Source organism: Chelonoidis abingdonii, chromosome 9 (assembly GCF_003597395.2).
Source record: "Chelonoidis abingdonii isolate Lonesome George chromosome 9, CheloAbing_2.0, whole genome shotgun sequence".
Lineage (NCBI taxonomy): Eukaryota > Metazoa > Chordata > Testudines > Testudinidae > Chelonoidis > Chelonoidis abingdonii.
Window position 1 is genome coordinate 35,226,357 of NC_133777.1, and position 14,818 is coordinate 35,241,174.

The 14,818-nt window shown below is 54.1% G+C and overlaps 1 protein-coding gene across 1 annotated transcript in view; it reads left to right on the plus strand.

Moving 5' to 3' along the window:
- The window catches only part of ABCA3 (ATP binding cassette subfamily A member 3), an 83,720-nt gene extending 70,766 nt beyond the window's left edge, over positions 1-12,954 (plus strand). Inside the window, exons 25-31 of the mRNA XM_032799336.2 lie at positions 770-904; positions 1,832-2,026; positions 5,035-5,222; positions 5,701-5,871; positions 6,240-6,427; positions 6,554-6,627; positions 9,561-12,954. Coding sequence (XP_032655227.1) covers positions 770-904; positions 1,832-2,026; positions 5,035-5,222; positions 5,701-5,871; positions 6,240-6,427; positions 6,554-6,627; positions 9,561-9,692 — 1,083 coding nt within the window. The 3' untranslated portion in view covers positions 9,693-12,954. The remainder of the gene's footprint in view (positions 1-769; positions 905-1,831; positions 2,027-5,034; positions 5,223-5,700; positions 5,872-6,239; positions 6,428-6,553; positions 6,628-9,560) is intronic.
- The last annotated feature ends 1,864 nt before the right edge of the window (positions 12,955-14,818 follow it).

Below are 14,818 nucleotides of genomic sequence, written 5' to 3' on the forward strand. Positions count from 1 at the left end.
GTTTGGCATGTGCCCCTGGGCACAAGCATGTGCAGCAGGAAGTCTGCCAGGCCCAGCATTGCAGGGGGTGTCTGTGTGCATGGGGTCCTGTAGAGACTCTCCGTGTGGTCAGGATTGGCTCTGCTGATGTCAGGGAGGTGACGCTGATGTAAGTGGGAATTGGGCTCATTGGCTCTTGGGGTGATGATACAAACTGGAGACGGGCCCAAAGCGCTCAGTTCAGATCTGGTCCCGATTGTCCCCGAGCGTTTGGGACCATTGGGATTGGGGGACGTGTGTTCAGTTCAGGGGCGTTTGCATCAGGCTGGTGTAAGGAAAGCCCCCTAGAGCGTGAGTTAGCAAGTCCAAATCTCAACAGAGCACGAGGCCTGTGAGAAGTGTAGTCATTATGTTGGAGCCCCAAAATACCTGCTCTTTGCTCTAAATCCCATCTTCTTGCTGACTAAGAGCAGGAGTAATCGGGCGCTAAAGTGCTCACAGCACTGGTCCATCTGTCCACTGAGCATGGGGGTTTCTCCTCCCCATCCCGCCCCACCTCAATCAGGGCTGTGTCAGGCGGGGGCAGAGAATTGTTCCTAGAGTCAACTGGGCAGAAGGGTCAACTGGGGGCGGGGTTGGGGAGGAGACTCCAGGGATCAATCCTCAGGTTGGCTCGGTGGGAAGATACATCCAGGATGTATCGGAACATTGCATTTCTCCATGTTGGGGGCTTTCCCTCAGTCCGCCCACCTGCCCCTGCCTATAGCTCCCTCTGGTTCTACCGACATAGGCAATGCTTCTGAACAGGATGCCCGTGCTGCCGGAAGATCGGGATGTGGCAGATGAGAGGAAGAAAGTTTTGGAGTCCCCGCCAGAGCTGCTGTCATCGCTGAGCAGCCCGCTGGTCATCAAAGAGCTCACTAAGGTGAGCTGGAGCCCAGGCACCTCACAGATCTGATTCCTACAAGGGTTCTGGGTTAAAGGGGTTGGACATGGATGGTTTGTGCCACTTCAGCTTAGTAGGGGAATTGTGGGTCTGGATTTCAAGGTGCTCTAGGAAAGCCATGCAAGGGAACATTTGCACAGTCTCTGGCCTGTGCGTTTGTTTGCACAGCAGCAAAATCTGCCCTTTCCTCTGCAAGCACCCTCAGCAACTTGGCACAAATGCCAAGTTCCACAAGGCCGTCTTCACCCTGGTGAGTGGCTGTGCTGACTGGGGTGAAGAGTGGAGCTGTTAGTCCTTGGAGCATCCTGTTGGCATGTCCATGGGGAGGAATTGACAGCACAGTGCCCAAGGAAAGCCCTGGGCTTCCATGAATGTGAAGGGATGCGCTCATGCTTGCCATTTCCCTGGGTGCTTGGATGAACAGTTGTCAGGAATGGTCTAAATAATACGTAGTCCTGCCACGAGTGCAGGGGCCTGGATTAGAAAACCTCTTGAGGTCCCTTCCAGTCCTATGATTCTATGCTACTGAGCACTGCACACTAGGGCCCTGCGCGCTGGCTGTTATGAGACAGGGGTCTGAGCCCCATTGCCGCTCACACACAAGATGCCAAATGCCCACGTTATGGTCAGCTTCCCTCCTCACACTGGGCACAGCCGTGGTGGGCAGGGACCCCCTGCTGCCGTGGGTAGGAGGTGGGGATCTAATTCTGTGTTCCCGGCCCTGCATCAGGTCAAGGGCTTGGATTTCATTTGTCTCAAGGCTTTTGGGGTCCCCTTGTGAGCCCTGTCCCTGAGCATCCCCTGTGGAGTCCAGCGCCCAGTCAGGAAGCAGTGGTAGTGCATCTGTGACAGACAGAGGCAGCCCAGCCTCACTGTGATGAGTGCTTGCTCTCTGCATTCTCCCAGGTGTATAACAGCAGTGAGTCCCTGCTAGCTGTGGACAGAATCTCCCTGGCGGTCAACAAAGGGGAGTGCTTCGGCCTGCTGGGCTTCAATGGAGCTGGCAAAACCACCACCTTCAAAATGCTGACGGGTGACGAGAGCATCACCTCGGGGGATGCCTATGTGGACGGCCACAGCATTCTGGCCAACATCAAAAAGGTACCAAACCCCAGCGAGTGAAGGGGCAAGGCTGGGGTTCTGCTGCCACCCGTGGCGGGCGCTGCTGGAGGAGCAGGATGGAGAGAAGTATTGCTTCAGCGCCCTGTGTTTGATTCTCAAAGTGCTTGATGCTGCTTCTGGCGTGTGCATGTGCTTAGCAGCTGTCTGCCTGGTACATGGAAGGGCCAAAGCAGGACTTGGGGGTGCTGCACTGTAGGCTGATGTAATAATGATCCCAAGGTGCTGCTTTCATGTCCAGCCAGCCTGCTCCACTGAGTGAAATCTGGTTACTTGGCATGCTGGCGCCCCCTCTGCTGTAACAGCAGAGATCAAACAAGTTTAACATGTGGATAACTTCAATCACTCTTTGAAGCATGCCAGGCACAGTACTCAAAGTGCGTTAAGCTACCCAGCATGAGAAGGGCTGCTAAAAGCAAGCATGCAAATTAGGGCTTGTCATGGAGACTCAGTGCGTGGCAAGCCAAGGTGTAAATCAACAGCACACTAACTGGCCAGATGGACAAAAGTTCTGTGGTGCACTCTGACTACAATAGCTTACCCTTGCTGGCAATCACAGGTGTTCCCAGCCTTTGGAGAGGAGCAAAGGGCAGATGCTGGCCTGCCTAGGCAGTCCTGCTTGCTGGGGATAGCTCTATAGAGGTTGGAACTGTGCAGCCTAGGAAAACCCCAGTCCGGCAGGAGAGAGATGCAGGTCACTGCCCAAGAGAGGTGATGGCTGAGAAGCCAGAAGCCTAGAGCAGGTGCCCTTTGTGGACCATGGTGGGAATGCCTGTGCTGTTGGCCTGCACCATGACAGATCTGATGTGGGATCTGTAATGGTGTGAATTGCCAGCAGTTACAAGTTCTCACACAGCTCATTTATTCTTAAGGTGAGAGTCAAACAATAAAAACTTACACACCTGCTAATGATCTCACCAGGGATTACCCCATCTCCAGAAGGGCTCTGGCAGGAGTCAGCTTTTCGCACCCCTCCAGAGGGTTTTCTGGGGGTACAAGTTCATAACAGCCCTTAGCTCTGACGCAGAACAGTCACCTGGTCAGGTCATCTATTTCTTTACACATTTCTGGCCTTTGATGTCCAGTCTGTGGGAACAGGGGATCAGCAGGCAAAGGCCCTTAGGGCGGAGCTCCCAAAGGCTGTGTTCTGGCATAACCAGAGGTGAGGAGTTTGCATTCCCCTCCCCCTAGACATTTCCCAGGAAATCCACATCAAAAGTCTGTTCTCCTCTGGCATGTTAAGTGTAGTCCTTATATCCTCCAATCCTCCTTACATCTCATCTCCCACTCAAGGGTACAGACAATCCCAACCCACAGTAATCAATAAACTGTGCATTTAGTGCAGTCAATGCCAAGGTTACTTAAACTTAATTCAGTGAGGTTTTTCAAGGATGCTGCAGGAAATTGCCATATCTGTCACAATTTCTGATTAAAAGAATGGTGGGTACTCAATGGAGTTGTAAGGCAACACATTTAATAAACCTGGTTATAGGAAATGTTTCACGTAATGCATGACTAGCTGGTGAAACTCATTGCCACACAATGGGATTCAAACAAGGATTAGACCTTTTATGGCTAATGAGAACATCTGCAGTTAGATCCGAGAGGGTTAAAATTATTCAGAAGGGATTGAAGCCCTGATACTTTATGGAATAAAGTAGCTGCTAACTGATGGGGAATTGGTGAGAAATACCCCTATGGATAGGCTGTTCCATCATGTTTCTTTACCTTCCTCTGAAGTAGTGGGTGCTGACCACTATGAGACTGATAATGGACCTGTAGTCCCTACATGAGATGAGCTGGCCTTTGTCTGTCCATCTTGGTTGGCTTTCAGGAAACTAATGTCATCAGCCAAAGCAGCAGCGTTTCCCTTGTTCACTAAGCATCTGGTAGCCGTGCAGAGAATCCTGAGAACGGGCCATGATCATTTAGGTTCTGACACATCGGTGGGTGGATGCCAATACATGGTACTGCTGCTCCAGGCCTGTTAGCAATTCCTTCCCCGAGACAATCCGCCTTGACATCGAGGATCGGTTTTGAAGGCTGTCCTTGAATGCTGACAAAGTTCCAATGAGTTTTTCTGTGCCTGTCCCTTTCCTCGCATTAGTTTGTTCTTCTCCCTGTCTCTCTAACCCCTGGCAGCCCCTCTTTGGGAAGCGACAGACACAAGGAAGCGCAGCGCCCTCTGCACAGACACTGAATCTGCAGGGCCGGCTGCAGAATAAAACTGGCTAGGAACTTGTGATCTTGTTCTTGTCATGCTGAAGCGGTGCTGTAGCTAGGTGTTCATGTCCCTGGGCTCCGGTCTGCAGAGGGTGTTGATTTGGGAGAGGGAACACAGAGTTAAGACCTGGAAAGCTACCCACCAGAAACTAACGCAGGGGATCAGACCATAGAAGTCTGGCGCAAATATCACTCTTGCTAGCGAGGATTTGGAGAGCAAGATACCAGATGTTCTGTACAGAGAACACTTTGTGCGGTGCCCACTTGAGCTCTATGAGTGACCAATTTCTCCTCTTGCTTATTGCCAGGAAGTACGTAGAGTGTAGCTTTCTTTCCTGGTAGCCACAGCCATTGAGCCACAGCTGAATTGAGCAACCCAAAGGGGATCTGAATAGGGTAGTATGGGGTTGTCAGGCTAGCAGCTCAGGAAGCTTGTGTAGGAATCGGCAAGCAGCAGCCATCCATGCCGTGGTTAGCTAGCCATCCCTACATAGCTAGCAGCATTGTGGCTTCTCATGGCTTATCCTACCAGCTGGTTAGAAGACCCTTTAGTCATAAGGCCCTTTCATAGGGGGGTATCTGTCTGTCTGGAGACCCAGTATGTTCAGGGCTGTTGTGGTTTGAATCTACCCACTGATGTAATTAATGTAAAACAATTAGTAGCGGAGGGAGTCCTTATGGCAAGAACAAAGCTCCCCCTGCTGGTGATCTCAGTGAAATGAGCCCCTCGCTCTTGGTTTATTTTCTTGGCCTTCCTTTGCTCCAAGGTCCAGCAGCGAATCGGCTACTGCCCTCAGTTTGATGCCCTGTTGGATCACATGACTGGGCGGGAGACACTGAGCCTGTATGCCCGGCTTCGAGGGATTCCCGAGCGCTACATCGGCAGCTGCGTGGAGAACATGTTGCGAGGGCTGCTCTTGGAGCCCCACGCGGACAAGCTAGTGAGGTCCTACAGGTGAGATGGAGACCCAGAGGCATTCTCTGCCCAGACACGTCTCTGTGGGCGGGATTGGAAACCTGAGTGCCTGTGGGAGCCTGGCCTAGTGATTAAAGTTCAAGGGCTGAGACTCAGAAGATTGAAGATCTAGTCCCAACTCTGTCACAGGCTTGTTGAGAGGTTTCAACCAGCCTCCCTGTCTCTGCCTAGGCTTCCCCATCTGTCAAATGAAGAAAGTTGCCCTCCCTGAAGGGGCTGTGCAAGTAAATGCACCACAGGGCACTGAGACACAGGGTTGTACAAACTATTACCTGTTATAGCTGGGAGAGCGGGGGTGCGGCCCAGGTGCATGGGAATGGTTCGAGATGCCCCAAGCCCCAGGCTTGTCCCCACCACTCGCCGTAGCCCAAACAGCTCGGCGTCCCCTAGAGCCATGCACGATGCTCTCCCAGAGCTGGTTTCAAGGTTGCCTATCTTTTTGGCCCCTCCCTTGCAGCGGCGGCAACAAGCGGAAGCTGAGTGCCGGTATTGCCCTGATCGGCGGGCCTCCTGTGATCTTCATGGATGAGCCCTCCACCGGCATGGACCCTGTAGCCCGGCGCCTGCTCTGGGATGCTGTGACCAGGACACGGGAATGTGGAAAATCCATCATCATCACCTCCCACAGGTGACTGGCACCCCTTTCCTTGCTGGGATCCAGTGGGGACAGGAAGGAGTGGGGTAGGCTGGTTGGGAGGTTCCCTGCAATGGACTAGCCCTTGCTCCCTGTCTCCCAGAGCACCCAGCTGTATTGCACGGGCAAGTGTTTGTGACACCTGCTGAATGACTATTGCAATGGTAGCAGTGCACAGTCCTTTGCAGTGTAACGCACTCAGCTGTGTCCATGGCATCTGGCCTGCAAAGCAGGGACAGGGAGGGGTAAAGAGCAAGTTCCTGTGCCTGGCCTCAGTCCCAGGCAGCAACACCCCCTGATGTTCCAGCATGGTCACTTCTGGGTGCTGCCTCCTTTCCATGGCTCTGTTCTTCTCCCTGCAGCATGGAAGAGTGTGAGGCCTTGTGCACCAGGCTGGCCATCATGGTGAATGGGCAGTTCAAATGCCTGGGCAGCCCCCAGCACCTGAAGAGCAAGTTCGGCAGCGGATACACCCTGCTGGCAAAAACCAGGGCCGAAGAGGAGGGCGACATGCAGGTGTTCAAGGCCTTTGTGGAGAAGATGTTTCCAGGTACAGCCCCTCACTGGGACATGGCCCCCGTTCATGTCATGGGCAGCGGGCCCCGTTTGCACCCAGGCATGCACATGTCGCCTGCAGTCTCCTAACTCAGCGCTAACCTCTGCTTGTCTCCCACAGGGAGAGTCCTGAAGCACGAGCATCAAGGCATGGTCCATTATCACTTGACCAACAAGAACCTCAGCTGGGCACAGGTGAGGGCAGGCCAGAGGCTGCTAGCTTCTGACCCAGGCCAAGCCGGTCTTCTCCCTTTCCATAGCAGACACAGGAGGTGCTGGAGCAAAGCAGGGAGTGAATGGAGAGACCTACGTGCCATTCCAGCTGGGCTTATCCATTCATTGCAGCTGGGCTTTGCTTCAACACGGACATCCCCCGGCCACTGACGTTCCATTTACTGGTGTCTGTTTAAAGGGACGGTGTCCATTTGAAATACAGGGCATCGGAAGTAATGGATTTAAAAATAGCTTCAGCTCCTCTCCCCACCCCAACTCCCCATGCTAATATTTCTGCCTTTTCCTCTCGCAAGTTGCTTTTTAAACTGATTTTTGTCCCAGAGCAGATGGGTAATTGGAGGGGGCACTATTTCAGGAGGTCTTTAAATCTATCTAGAATAGTTAGGAATGAGTCAGTGGTGTCCCCCACTCAACTCAGTGCTGTGACTGGCACGTGGTACCCAAAGCTGCTACAATAAAGAAATACCAGGTGTCATGGTATAATTCCCCACTCTGAACCTTAGCGTCCAAAAGAATTGGTCAGCAATGAATCTCTCTAAGCTTATTACAGCTTAGACACTGTAGCGCTGCACCAACCAGGAATCCAGTGCCTGGTACCTCTGGTCCCACCAAAACCTGGCCTGGGGACCCCCCAAAACCAGACCCCTCTGATCTTAACACAAAGGAAAGTAAACCCCTTTCCCCACGTTGCCTTCCCAGGCTTCCGCTCCCTGGGTTAGCCCTGGAAGACACTGTGATCAAATCCTTGAATCTTAAACAGAGAGGAAAATGCCCCTTCCCCTCCTCTCTCTCCTCTCACCAACTCTCCTGAGAGAGACAGCTAACAACAGAGAGAGAATATACCTCTCTTCCCCCTTCCCTCCTTTTTTCCCACACTATGGTGAACATCCGACCCGTCCCCTGGGGTCTCACACCAGAATAAAAAAACGAATCAGGTCTTAACAAGAAACTTTTAATAAAGAAGAAAACAGTAAAAAATTATCTTCGTAAATTTAAGATAGATTAGGTACAGGGTTTTTTAACATAGGCACCTGGAATTACCCTCCCAGCCTAAGTATACAAGTACAAATTAAAATCCTTTCAGCAAAATACAAATTTGAACTCCTTCCAGCCAAATGCACATTTGCAAATAAAGAAAACAAACATAAGCCTAACTCGCTTTATCTATCTAGTACTCACTATTTGGAATCTATAAGAACCTGCGTCAAGGAGATTGGAGAGAAACATGGTTGCACGTCTGGTCACTCTCAGAACCTGGAGAGAACAACAACCAAAAACTAACAGCACACACAGAAGCTTCCCTCCCTCAAGATTTGAAAGTATCCTGTCCCCTGATTGGTTCTCTGGTCAGGTGACAGCCAGGCTCACTGAACTTGTTAACCCTTTACAGTCAAAAGAGACATGAAGTACTTCTGTTCTATTAACTTCTACTATCTGTTTATGACACCAGGGTATGTGGGTGCGGCCAAAGGCTCTGCTAGTACTGGGCTGTGCGTTAGTGGCTGGACTCTGGGTGCCGCAGGGACTGTAGCACTCCCCCTTGAGCAGTGCTGGGAGGTTGTGGGTGATCACAGCCTTTGGCCTCTGGCTTTGGCTTGGGCAAAATTCTTCCCTTTCTGGGGGCTTTTGAATTTCTTTGGACAAAAACAGTTGCCCCAGAAATGGCCAAGCCAGCATGCCTGGGCTGGGAGTTGCCAAGCTCTGCTGTGCAGCTCAGAGGGAGCAGCGCTGTGGGCGGGACATCCTCAGGGCGAGTCTCTCCAAGGCATCTGCTGTCCACACCCCCTGCTGGTCCTGCACATGGAAACTTCTGCTTCAGTGTAGCTGACCATCTTGAGTGAGAGGTGCTTCCCCCATCCCTCTCTCAGCTCTCACCTGCTGCTTGTCTCCCCTTCCCCTAACCCTCATCACTGAGCTCTATATCCCCCTCTCCCATGTCTGCAAATCTGTTCCTCTCCATTTCCACTGCAGCCCTGGCGGCCTCTCCCTTCATCTCTTCTCACCTGGCCTGTTGCATTACATGGGAGGTCAGATCAGGCATGTCCAAGGCTCCTGGAAGATGATCCTGTCATGTACACCCATAGCGCCCACCCCATCACCCCTTCATTTCTCTTCCCTTTTCTCCTGTTTGCCTTGGACTTGCCAGCATAACCCTTCAGGCCATGTGTCTGCTTCTGGTGTGAGAGCCTTCTCCTCTGCAGCTCTCTGCATCTGGAACAGACTCAGTCTCTCAGACATGCTCATTCTCTGTCTTATATCAGATCTTGTCTGAGAGCCCCTGTTCCCCCTTCCCCATCGCTCTGACTCACTCCTGGCTGCCTGAGCCGCTTGCTGAGCTCGAAAGCACTGTGGGATGCAGTTTGCATGAGCTGCGCCGTGCAGATTGTCCTGGCCTAAGCCGCTTGCCTTGGGTTTTGGTGAACTGTGCAACCCAGTTGCCTCCATCCCAGGGACGTATTCTTTAAACAGGGGCAGACCCTTCACTAAACACCCTCCAACCTGAGCCCCAGCACCCCCGCGCCAGGTCAGGACGGTCAGACCCAGCTCCTGTGGAAACTCATCCACATCTGCCGTTTGACCAGCAGGTGGCACCGCAAGTAAGGTTCTCTTCCTGTGACCTCTGTCAGAGTGCAGCGTTGCCTGGGGCCTGTAGCTAGAGCTGTGTCATAGGATACATGCCACCCTCACTGGGGCTCTGGGGCATCCCCGTAGGTAAGGAACCAAGCCTGCAAAGTGAACTCCAAGCCCTGTGGACCATTACTTAGGCGAGGCTTGTGTAGATAGAGATGCCTGATCTGACCTCCCACGTGTAACGCAGTTCAGAGAGTCCCACCCAGTTACCCCCCCAAGCCCAACCACGTGGAGTCACCCAGCCTCTTGTGCTCTCCCCTCAGGTTTTTGGGGAGCTGGAGAGAGCCAAAGAGAAGTTCCACGTGGAGGATTATTCCGTCAGCCAGATCTCCCTGGAGCAAGTCTTCATGAGCTTCACCCGCTTCCAGCACTGCACAGAGGAGCGAGGGAAATGAACAGAGACCCACCTGCCCTCCTCCTGGACAGACCTACTGCCTATACATAGTATATATAGAGACAGTAATTTATATTATCAGCGTGTGTCTTAAATAATGTATAAATGTCAGAAAGTTTTGACCAGGGTGTGTTTAGGGTGGAGGGGCATCCTGTCTGCTCCTCAGTGCAAGGGTCACAAGGAGCATGTGGATGGGGGTGTGCGAAGCACAGACGGTGAAGAAGCTCACCAACTGCTGCCTTTTGGGGAAATCTCTGAATTTTACTCCCCCCTTCCCATCTTCAAACCAGCTGAGGAGAGGACGGTGCTCAAAGACGGGGAAGCAGCCAATGGAACTACAGAGCCGCTGGAGTCCAGTGCTCATCTCTACACCATGGCTGCTCTGCTCGAAGGGGAGAATCCATGTATTGAATGATTTGAGGGGGCGGGGGTTGGTACAGAGCTCCCCTCTGGATCAGTGTCCTTATCACCGATCCTTGCACGCATCTGTGTGGGGCGCTGGCAGCACATGCCTGAGTGTGCAAGAGACCGTCATTCTTCAACATGCACTCCCATCCGTAGGCACGGCATCAAAATGCAGGGGAAAGGGGCACCAGCACAGAGGTGGGCACCTGATCCTGCTCTTTGCAGTTGCGGGCAGAGTCTCTGTGGCTTTGCAGGGAGCAGGATCGGGCCCCGTACGTCCTTCGGGAGGGCTGCTTTGTTCCGCGCTGGCAGCAGCGTGAGACAGGTTTGCATTGTAGCTGAGCATGGGAGGAACTCTTCCAGCACCGTTCCAGAGGGTCCCCTCGCTAACATGCCACATCCCTGCACGTGCCTCATCTTCCCAGAAATGCACTGGCGTAAGGACCTGGCTTTGGGACTCACCCATGTTGAATTGTATTCCATTGGGGCTTGCTGGGATCTAAGGGGACACTGTCACATAGCTTAGAGCCAGCACTTCACTTGAGTCACTGGGATCTGTTGGGGATTATCCTCCAGGAGCCTTTGGTGTTTAGATGGAAAGAAGCAAATAGCCACTGTTCATGCGACAGGCCCTGCCAATGAACCTTCCATTCATTCCACGGGGCCAGGGGTAGCAGCTGCTAAGAAGGACAGAGCTGTTCACTTTCTCTCTTTAAGCCTCCTATCAGCCTGTCCTGTTCTGAATTGACACTGGGGAAAGCCGCGTTCCGTACCGAGCTGGGCTGCAGCGATCGCACGCCGTCCTGGCACACAGCCATCAGCATGAGGCATGCTCTGTGTTGGGCGGATGCAAGACCCCACCACCCAGGAAGCAGCTATCGGATACAACAGTCGGCCTCTTCAGAGACCATCCTGCCTGCTAACAAGTGAAGGAGCCGTGCCGGCATGCACTCACAGGTGCTCTGAGTTCACTGCATGGCCTGCACTTACATCCTTCACAGCCAGCGTTTAACAGTTCTGGGCTTCCAGGGGTAAATGCCCACCATGCCCAGCACTGGGGCTGCAATCCACATAGAGCAGGCGCTTGTGTTCTAAAGGGGTGCCCTAGAGAACAGTCCATGGGGACAACCCATGGTTGGCGTGCTGCAGAGCTGTCCGGGAAGGGTCTGGATCTGTAGTATAGACCCTGTGAGATGCTTGTGGGCGTGGTTGGGGAGAGCCTTCCCTGGTGCATGGTCCAGACCAGGGCAGTGAAATTACATTCCCATCTGTCTGTGTGCCCTCCCCCAGTGCACATGCCCCACAGAGTAAATTCTAGGGGTGCGGGTAGACTATCCCAGTAAGGACTTAGTGTGGAACAAGGGAACCCTGTTGATCCTATTCAATAAGGTCGGGGTACTGCAGGCCACCCCAGATCCCACCTTGAGGTCAGCATGGGCCTGTCTGTGCCAACGGGCATGGCATTTGCTGTCGGACTTGCACAGCACCTGCTGCAACAAGCATCAGCTCAGCACTGAGCCCTGCATATGCTGCCAGCTAGCTCACCAAAAACCACCCTGGGAGGTCAGAGACATGCCACTGAAAAGGGAAAAGATCCTCCACCCCTGCAAGGCTGCCTGTTGGTGGAAGGCCCCTTGCCGTGGTCCCCAACCTGCAGCACGGTGTGATCTTCAGTGAAACCATGCAGAACACCCTGTGGGGTACGGGGCAGGGCTGATCTCTGTCCCACTCCCTCCGAGGGAAGCTGTTACTGCTTACATTGCTCTGCTGTGAGAGATGGGTCAGTCTAACCCTAACTGCAGCCTGGGCACAAATAATTTGGGACACATGTTCTGGTTCTCAACCCCGAGCTGAGGCACTGGGAGCCAAGTCCCCAGTCCAGGTTCTGGCTCATTCAGATGCAGATTGTAACTGGTGTGAGTCTGGCCTCTACATAGCGCCCAGACAGGGCACGGCGGTGGGTGGTCAAGGAATAGCCACATCCCTGCCCTGAAGAGTTTACAGTCTACATGGCAGAGGGGACGGAGGCAAACCGTGGGCTGGGAGGAGGAGGTTCGGGGGTTGCTGTGCAAGACGTAGCCCTTTGTTAGTTCCTTAAATGTTTTAATTACAATGGGCTGCCCTGGCATAGTGGATCCGAACACCCAGGCTATGGGGCTTCCAATTGGTGCCCAACAGGAGCCCAGCTTGGTCTGACACCCGTGCTGCTAGTGGAGGCATAGCTGTGGGGCCCTCTCCCTGCTCTCTCCTGAAGGCACTCTAAGGAGGTGGGCAACCTCTGGATCCAAATATGTCATGCCTGGGACACCTCTCTGCTCAGCCTGGCCTGGGTACCTCCCTGGCAATGGCCAAACTGCCCCCACAGGGGGCACCAGTGTGCTCTCTGCAGGGCTTGCATGTCCCTCACCCTGCCATGGGCCCAATCTTGTAGCGTGCAGTGGAAGTGATCAGTGATTGTGGGCAGGGTTGAGCTCTCTGGCTTGCAGAGCCGTCCCTGTACGGAAGGGCCAGCTGAAGAGGCTGCAGGAGCTGCTGGTGGTATATTAGGGGTGTCTCGGTTCTTCTCGTTTCCCTATAACCAGGTCTGATTCCCATGCTCATGACTCGCTCCGTCCATCTGACTGCTTCGTGATCAGGGCAGAGCTGAGATATTGCCCTGTAGCTACACACACAATTGCACATAAGGAACTAATATTTATGGGCGGGGCACAGATTCCGTTTGAGTGGTCATGTCATTGGGGTTTTTAATTTGTGTTTTGTTCCTGTAACCAGCCCCTTTTCTGTTCCATTCCATTCCCCCAAATGTTACTATAATGGTGCATCATGTTACTGTACTAAGAATGGCTCTGGTTCTTCACTGTGGCATGTGTCAGTTTTATTATTCACTCGCCGAGCGTGGGCACCAGGGCTCGGCTGCCTGGAAAGTGGGGAAGCTTTGGACCCATCAAACCCTGGAGGTGTTGACCACGTAGTAGATTCAGTGGATGTTGGCAGCTCTCACTACCAAAGGCCAGTCCTGCTCCTGCTTGAACCTGACTGCAATGGCAGTATCAATGGGAGCTGGTGCTAAGGGATCCGTGGGCTGGGAGACCTGGATCCCCCAAAGTCCATATGTTGATGCAGCAAAGGGTGGGCACCTGCTCAGCCAGGTGCTGTGTGATCCAGCTGTCCTGCAGTTGTACAACCACTAAGCAGGAAGCGCCCCGTCCTGCTCTCCTTGAAGTTCATGGGAAAACTTGAGTGGAAACTGGATCAGCACAGGAATGAATGTTCTTCTTCGAGTGATTGCTCATATCCATTCCAGTTAGGTGTGCGCGCCGCGTGCACAGCCGTGGGAGAAACTTTTACCCTAGCAACATTCAGCGGGTCGGCTGGGCGCCCCCTGGAGTGGCGCCACCATGGCGCCGCATAAATACCCCAGCCGACCCGGCCACCCTTTAGTTCCTTCTTACCGCCCGTGTTGGTCATTGGAACAGTGGAGTGCAGTTTACCTGACCTCCGCATTTTCCCTAGCTAATTGCTCGTTTTTTGTTCTTGTTTTACATAGTTAATTAGTTTATTGACAGTTAAAGTTATAGTTGTTAGTGTATTTGTTAGTAATAGTTTTCGTGGGGTCTGGGGCTCTTCCCCTACCCCGCGCCCGGTACCGTAGCCATGCCTGGCTCGCCGGGCTTTAAGCAGTGTTCGGCCTGCAATAGGCCAATGCCGACAGGAGATCCCACGACTCCTGTCTTAAGTGCCTTGGGGAATCGCACTTATCTTCTAAGTGCCCCATTTGCAAGGCATTTAAGCCGCGCACGAAGAAGGAGCGGGACGCTAGACTCCGGCAGCTCCTTATGGAAGCGGCATTAGCTCCCTCGCCGGCACCGAGTACTAGCCAGCAAGTGAGTGACGCCGCCCCCTCGGCACCGAGCGCACGTCAGCACGCGAAGGCTCCTCGGCACCGGGCGCAGCGACGCCGAAAGAAACCCCACGCCGCTCCCTCTCTCCGAGGTCGAAGTCGGCTAAGCCTCGGACGGGCTCCTCTACGTCTGCACCGCAGGCAGAGACTGTAACCAAGGCAGACCGCCCGGCACCGGCCCCGGTTGCGGCGCCGCCTAAACCGGCCCCGTTGACTCCAGCCCCACGAGGGCCGTCGAGTCCGGCGCCTGGAAGCTCCCCGGCACCGGCCGTGGTCGAGCTAAACCTTGCCTTCGACGCCGGAGACTTTTTCAGCGGCAAGAGACCTCATTGCCCTGACGGACCCGGCACTGCCCGTGCCCTCGGCACCGCCGGTCCGTGCGACTCTCTCCAGAGGCAAGCCGCTCGTACCACAGCCGCCCTCTGTCACCGCTCCGGATGACCGCCGCTCAAGGTCCCGCTCCCATCGCCGCTCCACATCTCGGCGTCGCTCCTGCTCCCGGCACAGCTCGCCTTCGCGGCACTGGCTCACCTCGCACGATCGCTCACCACCACGGCACGCTCACCTCGCGGCACCGCTTCACCGTCACCTTCATCGCACCGGCACCGGTCCATCTCTCGCTCCCACGTCCCATCTATTCGCGGCACCGGTCGAGCTCCGGCACCGCTACAGGGACCGTCGTTCACGGAGCCGATCTCGCCATAAGGGGCTCGAGGTCCGGTCGACCTCCCGGCACAGAGCTGGTCGCAGGTCCCGGGTCGGGCTCGCGGTACCGATACCCGTACCGGCACCGGTCCCCAAGACCCAGAGCTGCTCGATCT